Consider the following 20,893-nt stretch of genomic DNA (forward strand, 5'->3'; position numbering starts at 1 on the left):
CTACTGGCTGATGCTGATAATCTCAAAATTGTCAAATATAATCTTATTATCATGTCTGACTAATATATCGGTCAACCACAGCCTTTAACATAATATTGAAGTTAAGTGTAGGGATATTAATTGGCTTCATTAAGAGTGGAAAAATGTGTGCCACGACTATTTGATTGCACTAGACAGTGGCCATTAGCCATTCCTGTGTTCCAGGAAAGACTTGCCTGAGGAGTGTGTCAAGGGAAGGTGATCGGGGGTTTAGCGTTACTCTCAGCTGAGTCACCCATCCAATTGATCCCCATTTCTCTTTTGTTTTCCCAGAGTGTGGGCCATTCTGTAACAACGGTAACTTAAGTCCAGAGTGAGCTCAGTTAACGACATGAACTGACCAATGACTCCAGCCTATCAACTCACACACACATAGTGACATCACTTTAAAGGAGGTCACAGTAATCAGATTATCCTAGTTATTCAGATGTACTGACAACCACCGAACCAAGTATGTTCAAATTAGCCCTCCAGGCAACATGAGGGAGAGGCAGCTATTACAGAAATTTTGGTATGCAAATGTAAAAGTCTTTGTCTTTTGTCCTGACTCCTCGTATCGGTGCTCTAATATGATGCATTTACAAAGCCAGTTGAATTACACACCAATTATGAGGGGTACTAAATCAGAGATTAATGTTATGACAAACACCAACACTAGTAAAGGAATGCAATTATTGGTCCACTAAAGGGGACACTATACCATACACACAATCCCGCTGTACTGTGTTGTTGAGCGGGGACTGTACTATGGGGGGAGGGGGATGTCTAGGGTGCAATTGAGGGGAGCTGGGAAGAGGCTGGAGGGCTTGGAATCCGCCTCTGTTGCCACAGCAGCTGTGCCAATCTCCAAGTACGCCTACAGTTTGAAGAGGATACCTGAGCTCAGAGCCCCTGGATAATGAGAAGCAGTGAAACTCTAAACTCTGACAGCTAATGCTTTCACCCCTCCTGTGTCTACAGGGGCACAGTAAACAAGCATCCCATTGCTGAGAGAGGGAGCAGCACTGGGATGACTGTTTTCATGGATTTGACAGGGATTAGCAGACTTTACTAAATCTTCTCTTGAGGGTCTGTCAAGCTCTGCTACTGCAAAAACTGCAGAAATCGAACACTTAGTATATCTAGTGTGCAGCGTTCATTTTCCAAAATGCATCCATACTCATCCATTCAGCTACTCTCTTCTTTCTGCCCACAACAACTCCAACTGCGCTTAGCTGCAAATAGCACAAAGGACCAAAAATAGCCCAGTATTTTCCAGAGCAGAGCAGTTCGTCTTAAGAAGAGAAAGCAATGCAACGACAAGAGGCTATAGGAAAAAGTCCACACACAACATCTATTCCTATTGTTCACTCCACCAGTGCCAAACCCATGATTTTCGTGCAATTCCCATTTCAGATTTATTGTTGCGTATGAATATGTTGGTGTTGAGTGCATCAGAACACACTCAGAATTTTATTTTTGCAAAATTTTTACCTTTAGGGGTACAACTGCTTGCCACTCAAAGGGACATCTTTGTACCTTTGTAAGGTTCATAGTAGTAACGTAGGGGTTCATACTATGCTAAGGTAATAATGTGGACCTTTTAGGTGTAGATAAGGTGCAAAGTTGTCCCCTTTAGGAGTACTGACCCAATGATGAGGTCCAATTTAGCACATTTAATTTAACAGTGAACAATAAAGAAATGTTACTCACTGTTACTGGATTTGAGGTCTCGATGGATGATTGGCACAAAAGTTTGGTTGTGCAAGTAGTCCATTCCAGTCGCAATCTGCACTGCCCAATTCACCAGTACCCGAGGAGGCACCTTTTTCCCAGCAAGTGCCCGGTTAAGTGCTCCACCACGGGCATATTCCATAACCAGGCAAAGATTTGGCTCTTGCAGGCAAACACCTCGGAGAGCGATGATGTTGCGGTGTCGGAGCATCCAGAAGAGTCTGGCCTCCTGCCTCACGTTCTCTGCCGTGGCACTGATGTCCTCATCTGGGTCCTGACGAGCCGCTTTAACAGCCACTTCCTCATCTTGCCACACACCCCTATACACCTTTCCAAATCCGCCGGCGCCGATCACTTCCTCCAAGCACAGCTCTGAGAAATCAATATCCAGTGGCGACTCCCCACCGACCAGACCTCCCGGAGGCAATGCTGGATAGCTGGCGTCCCGTCGGGTCACGTAATTACTAGGGAATATGCCCACCTTGTCTCGGATCTTTCCAGTCCACCAGCCCTCATCTCCAGACACTTTGGAGTCCTTGGAGAGCACCTCCAATAGGTCACCGCGTCGCAAGGTCAGCTCCTCGTCAGCTGTGGCCTCATAATCAAAGACAGCTGTCCAGTAAGTGTTAATGCCATCATGATGATGGGGAAGATGGGAATCTGGGGATCCCACTGAGGAAAGACGAGTAGAGGAGTTCTGGCTGCTACTGCTGTTGTGTGTCAGGCAGGGTGTTGAATTTGTATTTTCTGGGAGGACAGGGGGAACACAGGAACCTCCAATGTTGGTGCAAGGTAGTGGGGCAGCACTGCCACCACCTCCAGCTCCTACTCCACTCAGTCTTGTATATGGGTCCATCACTGAGTGCACAGGTCAGCGATGAGGTCTCAAAAGCTGGAGGAGGCCCTCTGTCAACTTGCGCACAATATCCATGCAGAGCCCATCTACTGAGTGCAGGCCTGGTTGATGAGTGAAGAAATCAATGAGTAAAGCTTTTGCTGGGCTGCCCCTTCACTGTCCTCACCGGTTGCTTGGATTGTCCACAGCACACTTTGCGTGTGTTTTAACATTTATAGAGCCATTGTAGTCAGTCAATGTATGCTTACAGCTCTAATATGACTAGGACAAGGATTCTGAATAAGAGTTTTGAATTACAATACACGTTTTTTCTAGAGAAACATGAGATCCAAAGTCCATGAGATTAGATGAGAATGTCCAGTCCATCAAGACATAGGAATGTTTTCTTTTTGGTTGCTTGAGCAGCATTGGGCTTTTCCATTAGAAGAATCTATGAAGGCCTTGCTTGATTTCTCCTTGTAACAGCAGAATCCTTAACTAAAAGAATATTAGCTACTACAGGATAAAACAGGAACTAGATGGGTCTTCTGATAATTTGACCTACACCACATATCAGGATCTAGTAACCTAGGGGTTAAATCTCTGGAATGTTGTCATAACCCCTAATCTATGTAAATCCGATCCATGTAAAACTCTCATATTTGTAAATGTACATCGATGTTGCTCTTAGCAATGGACGTTAATGAATATTCATAGCCTTAAACACATGCATGCGCAAACTTAAGGCATCTTCAGACATTCAGCTCTGATAGGCTCACAGGGATGCGCCAGCTCGCGATCTCAAAACATCCACAATTATTTGCACATTCGTAATATTCACTTCACGTTTCTCTTGTTTTGTGTAAATCTGGTACATTGCGAACTCTATAAGACAGTTCAAGTGTCTAAATTGCCGTCAAGGAAAGCGCGCGTCCATTTTAAGATGAGAATCACAACAGAGAGATGCAAGAGCAGTGGTTGTCATTAGATTTAGGCTAGTCGACATACATAATATTTTCTACCCATTTAGCGTTTAGCATATTTGGAAAGGCGTATTAATATTTAATCAATAAACGTTAGCCTACTATAGCTAGGCTACTACACGTCTACTGTTTGCAATTTAATTCAAGTCATAAGAAAAGCGACTGGAAGCGCAAGTTCTTATTTCAAGTCCTCATGTTCCATGATTGTCATTTTAACAGTAGACATTTTATTGTCATCGAGCAGTTGATCCATAAAGCTGGAGTCAGTTGCGTCTATAAATAGAAATGTATGATAAGCTTAAGCGGAACTTCGGCTTGATATTAGATTATTATGATATAGCGATATTGAGATCATTCTATGAAGAATAAGAGTGATGCGAATGGCTTGCATAAAGGTTACTTTTATCCAGGTCGTAGCGATTAGGCGACGAAATTCTCAATAATGTGTTTATGTTGCCCAAATAATAGCCAGCACAAAATGCGTCCACCATCTTTATAATAATAATAATAATAATAATGATGATGATGATGATGATGATGATAGCCACCTAGTTCCTTTCTATATTCTGCAACGATATTTCTTGTAATCCAGTGATCAGTGAGAAAGTAGGCTATCCATACGTCCTTCCAGCCCAGATGTGTTTATGGTTGCTTGGATCGTTCACTGTACATCACAACATCCACACAGCTCGTCGCATGGGCGTATCATAATGCTGAAATATTCCCATATGTTGTACACATCATCGAATTCCACTGAAGGATGCTCTTGTAATATTTCTCCCAGCTGGGTCAGATAGTCGTCCTGTCGTCCATCTCAATCGAATCGTTTCTACCCCCGTTTCCTTTATCTGTGAGAAAGACGATCTAGTCCATGGACCGAGCTGTCAGCTCCTGAGGCTGACTTTGTATCCAAATACACCGGCTGGACTGGGGGTGGAGGACAGTAGGGCATTCTGGGAAATTGAGTTTATAGTGTATGCAAAGTGGATGTGACCTGTTAGGACCAGATATAATGTATAATATAATATAATATAGCCTAATATAATATAATATAATATAATATAATATAATATAATATAATATAATATAATATAATATAATATAAAATTAAATTGTCAATTCTATAATTATATATGACATTAATATAAAATATATTTTTTATAGATAATAAATGTGTGTGTGTGTGTGTGTGTGTGTGTGTGTGTGTGTGTGTGTGTGTGTGTGTGTGTGTGACAAAATGTCCCCACAAAGATGGCAATACATTTTTGTCCTTGTGGGGACATTTTTGGTTCCCATGAGGAAAACAGCTTATAAATCATACTAAGTTATGTTTTTTGAAAATGTAAAAATGCAGAAAGTTTTCTGTGATGGGTATAGGTTTATGGGGTAGGGTTAGTGCAGGGCGATAGAATATATAGTTTGTACAGTATAAAAATCATTATGTCTATGGAAAGTCCCCATAAAACATTAAAACATAACAGACATGGCTATTAACCTATTAAGCCAGGATTAGGCCTTAGTTCAATTAGGGCATTTAAGTAGGTTATTATTATTATTATTATTATTATTACCGGTATTTATAAATGTGCCTCAAAATAAAATTATTACTGGTGTGCATGTTGAGACATGCAGTTTAGTCTGGGACTAGCTTAAGCCTAGGGGGTTTATTAGCCGGAAACATAAAATAATAATAATTTTTCATTAGGCATATCACTTTATGATCTTTATTGTCATATATTCAGGTGGAAATGCAGTTCAGTTGAATGGCTGACCTGCACAACATGTCCTGAAAGAGAACAGTTTTGCTCCATTATGTCATACTGCCCCCTGGTGAGATTCTGGATCACATTAATGGCAGATTTTCTTTCTGGCTTCTTGTAGTCATGCCATAAGGTCCTGCTGTTCTCTAGTACGCTTTCAGTTTGCCATACTAACTTAGTTGATGTTGGTTGCGTTGTCAGAATAGAGAACAGAAGATGTGGTGCAGAAGGTCTGTGCTAAGTATCACTTACCTGCTCTCTCCCTGTCACACTTTGGTCTATAACAGGTTACACTATCTATAGAGCAAAAAGGTGTTAGGATTAATGGCAGAAGATGAATAGGACAAATGTCATAATTTGATTGAAAACTTACATGATTCTCAATAGCCTGCATGAAGCCAGACAGTGATTTTAATAAAGCAAAAGCTTAATATACTAGATATCAACCATTATAATTTATACATTGGCAATTTTCCTATTTGCATTTGAATATGTGATCAACCTCATCAGCCTGCATGAATACAATATTTTGATTTTTGTAATCAATCTAAAGATATTTAAAACCTGTTTTATGTAGAAGAATGATGGCATTCCACATGTGTTTTCATGGACATGCAAATTCACTGAGCCGCTTTAAATGTTTTTGCTTCTGGGAGTTTAAATATCAGTTTGGTGCATTTTAAGGCTTTTAAACACGACTCTCCATTTGAAATGATTTTCAATCATTCACTATTTTGCGTCAGACTCCACAAATGCAGTCTCTTTTTTCAAAGCATTAGGGCACTTTTTATTGTCATAACCAGAATGGTTAACTATTATTAAACATAAAATTAACCTATAGCACAAAAAAACAGCTGGTTATAAAGCTGGCTGCATTTAATAACAAGTAGTTTAGCAACATTTCTAGCCATTTATCTTGGTTTAAAAAGAGAGTGAACATTGATAATATTGAAGGAATTATTAACAGAAGACGGTGTTGAGTGACCACAAGGGTGTGCTACACTACACGAAAAATGTACCTCAGTTAAGTTTAACGTATAGCCTACTGTAGATAGACGTGGTATCTAAATTTGTGTCATACTATGGAGACCTCCAAAAAAGGATTGTCTTTACAACCGAAAATCTGCTTCTGTTGCACGTATCACATGTGCGCTGTTTGCAAAAATGCTTTGAGAAAAAGCCGAAAAGATATGACACTGCAGTGCAGTCTGACGTCAGGATGCAGTCATTCATCATCATTGTGCCGCTGTAGGCTATAGTATAACACAATCAGTGTCATTTACACATCCAAATTACGTTGCCTTTATATGTTGGTTTCCCCATTCAGTCACTTTGTGCTGTAGTATTAACTGTTTTAATGCAAGTGGCTTCTAAACATGTTAACCATGTGACAGATAGGCTAATGAACATGATATGGAAATGGAAAGGAAAATTTATACATTATTGATTTTTTTTTTTAAAGGGAAATAATATATTTAAGCTTAAACCCCAATTTCACTCATTTCCAGACAATCCTTGTTTTATTTGAATTTTATTTTCTAATAACAAATAAATAAATATAAATAAGAAAGCCAGAATGAATGTGTCGTGGTTATGAATGTGATATGTTTTTAGTTATTTTATTTGTATTTAGACAGTGCATTCATGTTGTGTTTATTGTTTGTACTGTTGTGAATTAAACTATATGCTATATTACAGATCGCTGTTCACGTTACATTGCGGAATTCGCTCTCTTTCATATGTTACTACAGACAGACACTTGTGAATGCAGCCCCGCGCATGCGCAGTGTCATATGTGTGTGCGCGAGTAGCAGCCGGGCGTCGTGGTTTCGGTTGGCTGGGAGGAAGAGGAATAACGAATGTGGGAGCCAAGAAGAATTCCTCGTTGGCGAACGGCGCTGGAGCGACAATATCCACAGGATTTCTGAAACGTTTTACGGACTACACATGTCTCCTTAGGGAAATTTAGGGAAGTTTTCCCCTCACGCGTTCCCGGGTCGGATAAGGTAAGAGACGTTTACCGGGGATAATTAGTTTTAACGATCAGGTTTAAATCAACAATGCGAAGTGGCGAGTAAAACTCGGGAGCCGTTGGACAGCTTTCAGATTTTGTCATGTTTCTTTATTGTGTACACGAGCAAATAGTGGGCAGTGGTGGTTTTTATGAAGCAAGCACTGGTCATTATGCAGGATTTGGGATCACTGTACTGTATTTTCATTAAGTGAAAAAACGTTAGCGAATATAAACGCTTTAGTCCTTCCTGATCAGTCAGCGCGCATGCGTCAGTACTATGTAGTTTTCACTCACCTGGACTAAGGCCATGCAACAATAGTGAGACTACACTTTTCACACAATGGTGCCCTTGTTCTTAAAGAAAGTTAATGTGTCTTGAAGCTTCTTAAAATGAATGTTTCGTTGTTGGTGAGGGCAGATTGTTGCTTACTTGTAAAGTTTCAGCACATGCTTGAAGAACCCAACTGAAAAGGCCAGTACATCTCAGTCTACAAATGTTGCTTTGCAGTTTGTTAATTAATAAAAAAGCGGTTTGGTGTGAGTTTTAAGTTTGGTATTTAGCACTTGTAATAGATTTGGGTATATTTGGGTAGATGTATTTTGGTTATGGCAGAAAACCATTTGAATAATAATAATTCATAATCCTAATAACAACAGGTGGTTTATGTGTCACTATTGGATTAAAGGAATAGTTCAGATAGAATTTATTTTCTATCATCATTTACTCACTCATTCTTGTCACAAGCCTGTATGACTGACTGACTTTTCTGGAAGTCAAAAGTTGTAGAGTCACAGCTTTAGTCACTTTCACCATACGATGTTTTAGAAACTGTTGACAAAATCGAACAAAAAAAGCACACGTGTTTTATGTTTTGTATCATATTTGATACATCGTGTTTTTTATGGTTCATATAGTATGAGAAAGTGAGAATATGGAGCTCACACTCTGAGGAAAAACATCAAAATATGCAATTTGGTGCAGTTGTTATTTATATGGCAAAACAAGTAGATGAAACTTTGATAGCTTGTAATGTAAACCAATGAGATTTTTATATCTGTATGAGAATATCACTCAATATCCTCAAACAATATGCCTTAGTAAGATAATATTTAAATGTTTAGGTTTATGATCAAAGCTTATCTGTTGTGTTCATTGTTGAGGGCATTGCATATTAAGGAATGCAATACAATGATGATTGAGAGATCTACAAGTAAATGTGCCTCAAAAGCCTGTTGTATCATATTTGATACTTTTTAACATGATTTTTTTTTTTGTTAACATGATGATTTTTGTAGTAAAAAAAAAAAAAAATAGTATAAAAGTTATTATTACGTTTACTTTATAAAAATCAGTAACGATTTCACAACAAAAAGACACGTGCACCACAACCTGAAGGTGGACGTTTTTAAAACTATACTAAAAGGCCTTTTACTTGCAAAAAAGTATGAACTATCAATAAGAGGGCAAAAGGTTGAAGTGGATTGAGTACAATGGGATTTTCTGCAAAGTTTTGATAATTTAAAAACCTTAGAAATTAATGTTTCAAATATGAAACTAGTAGGCTTTATTGCAGGGATGGGCAAAGTTGGTTTTGGAGTGCCGCTGTCCTCCAGAGTTTTAGCTCCAACCTTAATCAAACACACCTGAACAAGCTAATCAGTGTCTTCAGGATTATAAAGGCACAGGTGACAGGCTACAGGCAGGTGAGTTTTTATTATCAGGGTTGGAGCTAAACTCTTTAGGACAGCGGCACTCCAGAACCGACGTAGCCTATCCCTGCTTTATAGGGTAAATTGTATGCAAATTCCCACAGGCCGTTGGCTGAACGTCCGATGCATATGGCACATGAAATGGAAAAAACTTTGGGAGTTTCGAAGTCGTCATCTGATTGGTTGAAAAAATCTCCAGGATTTCCAGAAAATGTATGTGTCACGTTCTTTAGCGGTCCACTTGTAAACAAAGCCGTCATGATGCCAAACCCCCTTATGGAAAAAAGAAAGCCTGTGACATTGAGTGCTTATCTGGATGAACTAAACACTAGATTTTTAAAAGAATGTGAAGTTCACATCACCATTGCTGCAGTAAACTTGTACAACGTTCCTAAATTAAGTGCACGCCTTTTGGCTTTTTTATTTGGCATTTTCCCGCCCCTAAACATGATACTCTGATTGGTTGCTTTCGGTCTGAAGTCCTTCTTGCTTGGTCCTTCCTTGGCCAATGAAAGCTGTGTTGGAGTCCAGACCTTCTGCTGTCAGTCTCAAGATCTGGCTACGTGCATTCTGCTTTAAGTAGGAATTAAGTAGCCTAAGTCATACAAATTTGTCTCTATGTTCAGGGCAGAATTTAAATGTTTGGTTGAACTATCCCTTTGTTTAAGTGCTTTATGAATATTATTGACTCCACTGCAGGTCATGCACTGACATATAGCAGTATAACTAAAAATCAGCATGTGTTTCAGGGGGAGTCAGATGGCTTCACCAGTGCACACGCCATACCACCATGTTAAACCGTATGAAATTAGAGAACCAGACTGTCGTGCCTGGAATTTTGAGGTTTTATTTTAGTCCTTCCTCTTTGAGGCTAATTCAATCACATGAATGTATCTGATAAACAGTCATATTGGCCAAATTCAGTTCTCATGGTATGTGAAGCAAAGAACAGTAAGGGGCTTCTTTATGGACAAACTTGGACATCAGTCACTGCTGCCGTTCACACAAAAATAGACTCAAGCTTGGAGCAGATTCGTCTTTCAGGCAATAACTTAAGACAAAATGTATTTTTGTGAGGAGCTGAATGCCGTTGTAAATCTTAAATAAATGCATCCAGGTGTTAGGCTAAACTCCAGTTTTCAGTAACTTGCCCTGTAAAATAGCAATATATCTGTGTGTGGAGGAATAGCTGGAGTTCTTGGGAATTCATAAGTTCTTTTTCCATCAACTAACCAGAAAAGCTTCTTAAACTTGCATACACTGACTTTTGCAGTCTGCCGGTTATTGATATGTCGATGGTTTTGAATAGACAAACCCAGCTGAGAGTATAGGCCTGGATTGTCTGAAGGATTTGCATATTGTCATTTAAGTCCTTGTAGGTTTTTTTAAGGTGGTGGCGGCATTGTCTTCTGCAAACATGGCTGATTGGTTGCAAGGGTTCTCTTTGCTTACTCTTACATTTGTCTGTCATTGTTATCAGGTGGAGAGAAAAATGAACAACCCATGGGCTAAGAAACATGTCTTTTTAAGCTCTAAAGCCCAAAGTATAGCCTGCTTTATAATTTTTTTACCCGTATGCTAGCGTATGTGCACATTCAAACACGTAGCCTTTTTAAAGTATACTCCATTTGATAGTATGCGCGAACGTAAGCGGTCGACACATGCGCTCTAGAAAATTTCTGTGCTATTTTTCTCCAGAAGTTATGACAGAAAAAAAATGTCTGTATTCTTTCAAACTAAAATTGCGGGTATCTCATAACCCCCTCACACAAGCGCTTGTCAATCTGTGCGTCTGTTGTTGTTGCAATCTCCAGTATTTTGTTGTTGTTTCTTCTCTTTGGTTTCATTTTCTACTGTGAAACAACAGCCCGCGCCAGTGTTGCCACTTGTGGAACAATTGATTAGTGCAAAACAAATTCAACGTGCATGTGAGCGTTACAAAAATCGTCCGTTGTGCGTACTATTCTGGTGAGGAAATTTGCGCCAAGTGTCGGGCACACTAGACTTTTCGCTCCAATGACTTCCATTCAAACGTATACGAATGCATCAGACCGGAAACGCAAGCCCATGCGAAAAAGTTTGGTGAACTCTGACCTGCGAATTTGTATTGCATGAAGACGTGTGACCAGTAGAATATTGATACGTCACAGTGTGACCTCTTGGCTGAATTAAAAGAAAGCATATTTCTGCAGTGACTGCGCCTTCACGCTTAAAAATCGAAGTATCCTTAGGCCTTAAAGGGATAGTTCAGTTCACCCAAAAATGAAAATTCTGTCATTAATTACTCACCCTTTAAGGACTCGAGTACGTATAAAATATCTTTATCATCAAAGTGATCACACTAGTACACACCTTAATGGACAACAGTGTAGTTATACAGACTAAATGACAACGTAATGACTGCATATTAATGCCATCACAGACTTTAGTATTCTCTCTGGGTTATATTCTCAGGTAGGTTATTAGCGTGACATCACTACCTGCTTTTATGACGTCCATTAACTAGGCCAGAAATATCCCTAAAGCTGCTGAAGTTTCTTATTCTCTCTCTCTCTCTCTCTCTCTCTCTCTCTCTCTCTCTCTCTCTCTCTCTCTCTCTCTCTCTCTCTCTCTCTCTCTCTCTCTCTCTCTCTCTCTCTCTCTCTCTCTCTCTCTCTCTCTCTCTCTCTCTCTCTCTCTCTCTCTCTCTCTCTCTCTCTCTCTCTCTCTCTCTCTGCTCTCTGCTCTCTCCTTCTGCCTGTTTGGCCAGAGTAAATATAGCATGTTTGGTTTTTTGCTGGAGGATAAACACAGATGTCGAATCGGACTTTTTGCCACTGCAGACTCACCCCAACGGTTTCTCTTAGAGATAGGCTATAGGAAATGACAGAAAAAGGTACAATCATGACACTCAGAAAATGCTTAATGTAGCCATTAGGTCTGATTGTATCCTTATTTGACCAGTCCAATTAGCCAAGTAACAGTTAATAGAGTTACTTTTAAGTGTATAATTACTGTAATAGAATGCGAGGTAGTTAAATATTGCATTAGTAATCGCACATTAACTAGAGAGCTATTTGCATCGTTAGGAGAAAACTGGTCTTTCCGCTTGTTTGCCTACCTATTGAACACGAAAACTGACAGCATTGTAATGTGATATGGTACAGGGAAGAATAGGTTTTTATTTGTGTGATTGCACAGCTACTCAACCGAAAGGCAACAAGTGCTTTTGTCAACTTGGTGTCATGACTTATTGTCTTTTCTTGAGAACATGTCAATGGAGAGAATGATTTCCACAAAGTGTCAGCCGAAGTCAGCAGGCTTCCATGCTGTTTTACACCTGTTTCACTCCTGACTCTCCACCTGCTCAGCTCAGGAACCAGAGAGACCTGATTGACGAGAGAGGGAGTTTGAGCGCAGAACAAAACTTGTCTTTCATATGACTTCTCACTCGCATGCATAACAGAATAACAGATACCTTAAACATAAACTGTGGCTGATAATCAATATGATGACCTATATTATAAATGTACACTACTATTCAAAAGTTTGGGGTTGGAATAAGTCTCTTATGCTCACCAAGGCTGCATTATGTAATTAAAAATGAATTAAAACAGTTATGTTGTAAAATATTGTTACAGTTTCAACTGTTTTCTATTTGAAAATATTTAAAAATGTAATTTATTCCTGTGAAACTTTCAGCATCATTACTCTTCAGTGTCACATGATCCTTCAGAGATCATTGTAATATTCTGATTTGCTCCTCAAGAAACATTTCTTATTATTCTCAGTGTTGTTAACCGTGCTGTTAATATTTTCGTGGAGACTGATGGATTTGTTTCAGGATTCTTTGATGAATAAAACGTTCAAAAGAACAGCATTTATTTGAAAGAAATCAAATAAAGAAATTGTGACATTATGTCTTTACTGTCACTTTTGATCACTTTAACACATCCTTGCTCAAAAGTACTAAAAAAACGTGTACATGAAAATGTAATTTTTATTTTATTACTTTAATATTTGCCATGCTCAAATATTCGTCAGCCAATATTGGATATTTATTTATCTAACATCATTTAGGGATAGTGATATATTATGGTTTCCCTTTAAGAGCATATTTTTCCATGAGTTACTGTGTGCCTGTAAGTTTAGCATTTAATTTTTTCTTTCAAACAAAGTAGCATAGAGCTACATCATGAAAATAATTGTCGTCTTATCAGTTATCAGCCATAATTTCAATATCGGTGCATTTCCAAATACAGTAGAAAAGATTTTTTTTTACTTCTTGAGCTAGAATACAACATATATTATCTGCACACAGTCACAGAGAACCCCTGCAATAACATAGCCTAAATCATTTTAATGTGCTGTAACCATTAAAGAAAAGCTTTTAAATGTCTTCTGATTTCTTAAACATCTAGCCTGGAACATTAGTTGATGTGGGAGTACTTGGAAGATATGAGAGGGAAATTGACTTTACCAAAAAGTGTCTCAAAAGGGAAAAGGCTTTGTTTTATAGAGGATCTCCATTAAATTAATGACACCAGATGTTTCAGACCCACACAGTTGTATAAGTAGGCCATTCATTGTCCCAGGAGATCTCCTTGTTCACAACTTTCTGTTCTTAAGGAATTTCCTATTGATCTGGCCGAGCAATTTATTCAGCTCTCTCTGGAGAGACGGGGAGGAAGAGAGACATGGAGAGGAAACTGTCGGAGTGATCCTCGAGAGCGTGTCAGCGGATACGCGGGAGGAAGTGTTGATGAATGGAAGCCGACTGTCTCGAATGTCTCCGGTACCGTTCCAACGCTAATGGCAGTTTCTAGTCTTAAACCAGATACATTTTCTGTACTCTAGTTACGTCACCAACAAGTGAACTGTGATATGGACTTGATAGACTTAATGAAGTGGGTAGTTTTGCTGCATCTTCCTCCATCTGTCTCTTATTGAGAGAAGTGTGGTAGTGTCGTGCGTCACGCTGGTTCTTTATGTTGCACTGTTGGAGAGGAGGGTAACTCAGACAGGAAATGAGTGCAGGGAGATGACAGGCCCATGAATCACCCCCACTTTGAGGAGATGGGTCACATCAAACACACACAGTGCGTTAAAATACCTCATGTTGCCTAAGCGGTCATCAGAGGAAACGCATTCACTCCCATATCCTCTGACTCACTCATATATGCCAAGAATTCGGTCCACTTTAAGAATTTAGTAGAACATGTCATTTTTCGAAGATTATTCGAGTACATTTTACAAGAAAATGCTATTTCAGTTTTTCTACTTCAAAATTTAACTTTGCTTGCCAGTTATTATAGCCTGACTACGTCAGACTTCGTACTTCCGCTCAATTTCATTTCGCTTCTGTACTCAGTCTGAGATAGCGACTGTTTTCCCCGTTTTCCTCCGGCCTGAAAACAGCCGGCCAATCAACGAACAGAGGGTGGGCTGAGAGCCGTGACGTAGACGCTGATTGTACCGTGGATGCGTAGATATACTTCACATAATCTGCAAAAGTCGTTCACAGCCATGTTCACTCCGATATTTCGCTCGATGGTTTTGTTTTCGCATCATACATGTGTTTACAGTGGAAGTTAGATGCGGCTGAGCATGCGCATAACACACGCCATAACCAAATGTTATGTGATTGGCTTACGGGTAACCAATGATTTTAAACTTCAGACAAGGGCCCCCCTCCCCCCCGCGAGAAAGAAAACGCTTTTCAATTATGCCATGCCAGACTCTGTCTACGAAGCAAAGCGAAGTAGCAGAGTTTGGTATTACCAGGCTACAGTTATTATGGAATTATTTGTGATCTTTACTCGCAATTTCTGAGTGAAAATTGATCCTACATCAAATTTATTTGTAAATGCCACTTGAAACCACAGGGTTTTTCCTGCATTGAAAATATTTAAATGAATCCTTAGTTTTCCCACCAAACATTTATTAGATATTAATAATAATGTGACGATATCTGCCGTTCTGGAGTACTGGTACCTGCTGATAGCCAGCTTCTTTAAAACGCTCTTGTGAGTGTTTGTGTAAGCGCTCAGTGAAAAGCGTCAAAGGTTTCTATTTACAATGTGTTTTTGCATGGTTGAGCTTTGTAGCCAATCACAGACATATGAGCGTGTGAATACAATGGCCAATTAAATGTGTTTGTTTCATGCTGCAAAGTTTCTGGATTGACAACCGTATTTAAATGCGCAGTTGAATCTGACAGTGATAGCCATAGCAATGGATGGAACAAAACAATCTGATACTGTATGTCAATGTCTGTGCATTTAAGTCCTGGTGTGTAAATGTAAAAATAAGAGACCTGCCACTTTTTCAATGTAATGTGTTAGTGTCCTTTTACATTTAAATGTACATATTTTTTTATATAAAAATATGGTTATAGGCACTTTGTTTTATGCTCTGTCCTGACAGTGATTATTTATTTGTTAAATAGGAAAAGTGAACATTACAAACTGTTTCTTTGGCATTTATTGTGACAGTACTGTGCTCATAGTTCACATGGGTAAGGAACTTTGTACTGTGTGTGTGTTTGTGTTCGTCCGCAGACCATTTTTGACCCAGGAAAAACCCTGAACCACTGAAAGGCATTTTTTTGCCGAATGGTTTGTGGTGCGTACTGTACCCCACAAGTGTCCATGGTTTAGTTTCAAAATAGTGAGATGATTTTGAGCTTCTTTAAAGGCTTGTGTTCTGAATATTTCTTTCTCAGAAAGCTCTCACTTGCCTCCTTTGAGAGCCCTGATGTGGTCAGAGCTTGAGGGCCGCACTTTTTCCGCTCTGTGTAGTCTGCACACGCCCACACGCATATGCCTACACTCGTTTAAGTAGCCTACACACATTCCTGCATTTACTCCATCTTCGGTCTGCAGTACCTTCCATTTTTTGACCACTTTATAGTGGTATTTTATGGTATTATAGCTGTATCAGTGATGTTTTATTGGGTTACTGCTCTCTAATCGGTTAAATCGTGGTAAGAAATTGTAATGATCTCTTGATTAGTCCGTCCTGTATCATTATCCCTCTGATTTAGTGTTTGGGCTTGCATCCAAAGAACGGATGACGACCGTGTCAAGGTTCAGTGTTGAAGGATTTTTTTCTTTTGCCAACTTTTCCACTGGCTATATTACAAATATGATAAATGTCTATCTGTAGCTCTTTTATGTCAATTTTTCAGTATTACATTTGTTTTACGCCTTATATTATTTCATGTGTGACTTAATATATACACTACCATCTATCGTCTTATGCACACTAAGACTGCATTTGATAAGAATGACAGTAATATTAAGATATTATTATGATTTAAACAAACATTTTAACAAAAATGTAATTTATTCCTGTGATGCAAAGCTGAATTTTCAGCATCATCACTCCAGTATTCAGTGTCACATGATCCTTCAGTAGTCATTCTAATATGCTGATTTTGATAACATTTCTCCTTACTATCAATGCTGACTACAACAGTTGCTTAATGTCTTTGATGATTAGAAAGTTAAAAACAACAGCATTTATTTGAAATAGATGCATTTTGTAACATTATAATTGTCTTTACTGTCATTTTCTATCAATTTAATGCTTCTTTGCAGAATAAAATAATCTTACTGACCTTACTGTTAGTATTTTACTGTCAATCTTACTGATATGAATGCAAAAATAAGGAAAATAAATATTTCCTCTATATAACATGTCATGCAAACACTTTAGTCTGACTGAAATCACAACAGTTCAAAGTCAGACTCACAGACATGGACATGGATAATATGATTGTCATAATATGATGACGTTGTGCGCTTGGTGTGTTTAATCCTTCAAATCTTAAATTACACTTTGGCTCATGTATACTTAGACAGATAACTGTAGCTCAACTATGCAAAACCTGCTGTAGTTCAGTTATAACTGCATGTAAACATACTTGTGTTGTAACCCATGGTGGAGAGATTTACCTTTTTATAAGTACCTTAAATTCAAAGCATTTCTGCCCACAGTGACCATATAAACTGAATTATGGCCTGTGGGTGAGCATTTCTCAAATTTGACAAGGATAACTCATACTGAGCTAAGAACAAAGCTGGTTCCAGGACCACTTCAAAGATGTGATGTTGGCGTACTGAACGGTGCCTTGCCTCGTGCAACCCTTATAAATGACTGCTCATGAGCGAGGCGTTTCTGCAGTGCAGAGCTGCCCTCCTTCTGTCAGAACTCTGGTTGTGGCTCAGACAAAGCTGCAGATTGTCTCCAAAATACAGGAGTGCCAGGCTTGGGGTTAATACTGACGCTTGTGCCAAAAGCACCAAGGGCCTGGTTTTCTTGCCTCTGTTACAGACTGGAATTTCTTGAGAGGAAGTCGTGAGTGTGCGTTCACATGTGCCAGTGCTATTGTGACTCCCCACAGCCGGAGTCCAACAACTGTAGAGTCATTGTTTTAATCTTAATTGAGTTCAGCATGGAGTCAATCCCAGAATGCCATTTAGTTAGTTTTCATCGCATGCCTTTATCCATTACAAAATCAGATTTGGTAAAAGGGCAGAGAGTTGCAAAAGTCAATTGCGTGCAGAGTGCAGACTGTGTCACAGATCATCTATAAGAAGACCCACAGGGAATGCCTGCAGATTTCCACACAATTTGATTGCCTGAATTTCAAGTTCTGCATTCGGTTAGTTACTTTTGCTTTCGATTATCCACATGAGGATACCAGGAAGGTGATTATTTGTAAAGCATTGTTTACATGGAACCAACTGTTCCCACAGTCTGTACACATTCATCCACCTGTTAGGCCGCTATTATAAGACCATTATTGTACAGATGTTTTGTACAATATTTGTTTTTACAAAATCAATTACAAGTTCAAGAGCAGCTGACTGTGCGTCTCGGCCAAAAAGCTGCGCTTGATCACACCAAAAGGACTAAAGGCGACTGTCAACTAGCATGTGCGTTCTGCTCCTGTGTGGAAATATCTGTCTATATCAGCAGGAATCAATAATCTATTTTCGTCATTCAAAAAGAGAAACCAAAACTAGGACTACAGATATACAAACCGTAAACAAAGCAATGCTTGCTTAGCATTTTAAATATCAATCATGCTGATCCAGTCATATCATGTTATTATGAAAATATTCGTGCATTCGAATGCTCAGGTAAGATGATGTAAGTTATATCACCCTTCTGTCAGTACCGTCTTGACTTCTTTGCTCGCTTCCATCGCTTTCGCATTTATTCTCGTGCACGGACTCATTTGCTAAGTTGAACAGCCAATCAGAGTCCTCTCTCTCACCGATGCCGATTCAACATGTTGAATTTGCCCAAAAGAAACAGACAGCGTCTCACTAGAGCCAAAAAACTAAGCCTACCGACGTCCAACCATCAGCTTAGTGTGTCCCGGCCTTTAGAAAAAAAAAGTCTTGATGCTATATTGTACTGCAAAATTATGTGACTCTTATGCATCTCCAAATATTTAGGTCATTGTGAGCAGATTTTAAATGCTGGTGGCTTTGTGTGTGTGTTTTTTACACTTATTTGTTTATCCCAGCATGAGTTTGTGTCTCATGCTGTACAGTGCGGTGTCTGGAGTTTAAAGCTACCCATCTTTGGTATCTGACACACACACACACACACACACACACAAAATGAAGAGTAATGACTGTAGGGTGTTGACTGTTGTGTTCCTGGATCTCAGGAGAGTTACACTACACACCGCTGGAGAGAGAGAGAGAGAGGGAGGGAAATGGCCTGTTTTCTCTGAAGAACAGTGGATCTCTTATCATCGTGGGAGAGGGAGAGATTGCCTGATTAGGGATGAGAGATGGCTGGACCCACAGAGAGTGAAAGAGAGAAAAGGGAGTAAAGATCCAAAAGCATGTGGATGAAAGGGTTAGGTGCACCTCAGTTTGGTTTTTGTGCGTCCTGATTCTGATTCATGCAGCAATGCAATGCCTTACCTTTCAGACGACCATTACCTCAGCTAGTCTGCTTTCAGTATATCTCTTGCTCTTCCTGTGTTGATTTTATCAGTCTGACATCGTTACACATTTTGGTCACACTAACATAAAGAAATTCCCCCGAGAGGCTAGATTGTCTCGTAGCCATTCAGAGGACTTTGGGCTGCGTGAGAGATTGATAGGGGTTTTCTAAAACAGAACAGCCTCTTTCTCATGAACGAGGCCGGGGTTGTAAATTATCCTGCGTGAGAGAGCGAGGCTTTGACCACAGACATCAGCCGTGTTTCATTCCCCAGCAGTCGACGAGGATGAGCCTTCGTCACTCCTCCTCCCCTGTCCGCACGCTTTGAACGATGACGGGAATGTAAAGTGGGCTGAACTATGCGTGGAGCCGAATGAATTCCTGCACAGATCAGCAGTATAAACATACACACGGTCACGCTCATGCAGGGGTGCGCCTTTCAACCCGTTCCCACGTTTCAATCCTGCAGGAATGTTCCTAGCCCAATGGGGAGTATTTAGACACGTCTTTCCGCGCTCCCTTTTTATGCCTTTATTCCTCCTCAATCCATTCGCACCATCTGTTGTATCTTTACAGAATAAAGTATGGAATCAAAGCACTTTACTGTCACTTTACTGTCACGAGATCTATTGGCTCAGATGTGATCTTTCAGCACACACACACACACACTGTGAAAACGCATATTAGAGCAGCAGTATGATGGCGATAAGGCCTGTTTTATCACTGAAACTCCTGGCAAGAAACTTTATGACCTCATCGTCTTCAATTCAAGAGACACTATTAGCACAGCAGTGTGTATTACCTAATGGCAGCTAGTGTCAAAACACCCTTGTTCCCTGTCGAGCATCGAGGCTGTTATCAGTTTCAGATTGCAGACTGGGTTTGAGATGCTAAACTATGTTGCACATGACTTTGGCATAAGAACAAGTTTCAGTTGCATTTTACAATATGTATGACCTGGTGATCAGACATTTCACATTGCATGCACCAGTGTTATAATATATATATATATATATATATATATATATATATATATATATATATATATATATATATATATATATATATATATATATATATATATATATATATATATAATTTTTTTTTTTTTAAGATTTAGTTTGTGCTTTTGTCATTTAGCTTTAATTTATTTTTTAGTTTAGTACTTCACCTTAAACGTATTTTAATGTCAAGGCAACATCTTTAATTTTTGTTTTCATCTAATCTTTGTTCTATTTTATTTCAGCTTTATTTATTTTTTTAATGTTGGCTAATAGTTGTAGTTTTAGTTTACAATAACAACACTGGCATGCACTTAAAAATGCAGCTTAGAATGCAAAGGCTTAGTTCTCTCAAAAATGCAAATGTGCTCACTCACATGCCATTTTACTCACTCTGTTGTTGTAAAGATATTTAGCAGAAAGTCTTACATCTCATTTAAATATAGCACAGCAAAATGATTGGCAGGATTGACATTAGTGACAAGAAACACATGAACCAGTGTTGTTTAATATGACATTTGTTTTGAATGTGAGAAACTAATTAAATTTAAGAGTTATGAAGGAGAAGATTTCAGGAGAAAAAGGTTTATATTTTGTCTTGTTCCTCACAAAAATCTTAAGTGGCTTCAGACGACTTAAAATCACATGAACTACATTTTATGTTGATTTATAGTGCTGCTTTTTGCAGCTTGACAGCCCCAGGTCCTATTTATTTTTTATTGTATTGGAAAAGAGCAAATTTTGCACACCTGTTTTCTTTTGTGTTCTCTGGAAGAAAGTCCTACTGCTTTGAACTATCATTTTACTGACACACCTTCCTCTGGGTGCTTTACATACATTTACTGTACTGAATGTTTTTTTTTTTTTTTGAGGAATAAATGTTTATT

General features: G+C 39.0%; 2 protein-coding genes across 3 annotated transcripts in view; one reads left to right on the top strand and one right to left on the bottom strand.

The window, feature by feature from the left end:
• map3k10 (mitogen-activated protein kinase kinase kinase 10) overlaps positions 1-2,691 on the bottom strand; it is a 30,645-nt gene extending 27,954 nt beyond the window's left edge. The window contains exon 1 of the mRNA XM_079874120.1: positions 1,732-2,691. Within this exon, the coding sequence (XP_079730246.1) occupies positions 1,732-2,608 (877 nt within the window). The 5' untranslated portion in view covers positions 2,609-2,691. The remainder of the gene's footprint in view (positions 1-1,731) is intronic.
• Positions 2,692-7,113: 4,422 nt separating this feature from the next.
• The window catches only part of sipa1l3 (signal-induced proliferation-associated 1 like 3), an 84,241-nt gene continuing 70,461 nt past the window's right edge, over positions 7,114-20,893 (top strand). Inside the window, exon 1 of one of the 2 annotated variants that reach the window (XM_079873973.1) lies at positions 7,114-7,336. The gene's annotated coding sequence lies outside the window, so the exon portion shown is untranslated. The remainder of the gene's footprint in view (positions 7,337-20,893) is intronic. The other variant, XM_079873974.1, reaches the window with a different exon arrangement.

The sequence above is a fragment of the Squalius cephalus genome, assembly GCF_949319135.1.
Source record: "Squalius cephalus genome assembly, chromosome: 6".
Taxonomy (NCBI): Eukaryota; Metazoa; Chordata; class Actinopteri; order Cypriniformes; family Leuciscidae; genus Squalius; species Squalius cephalus.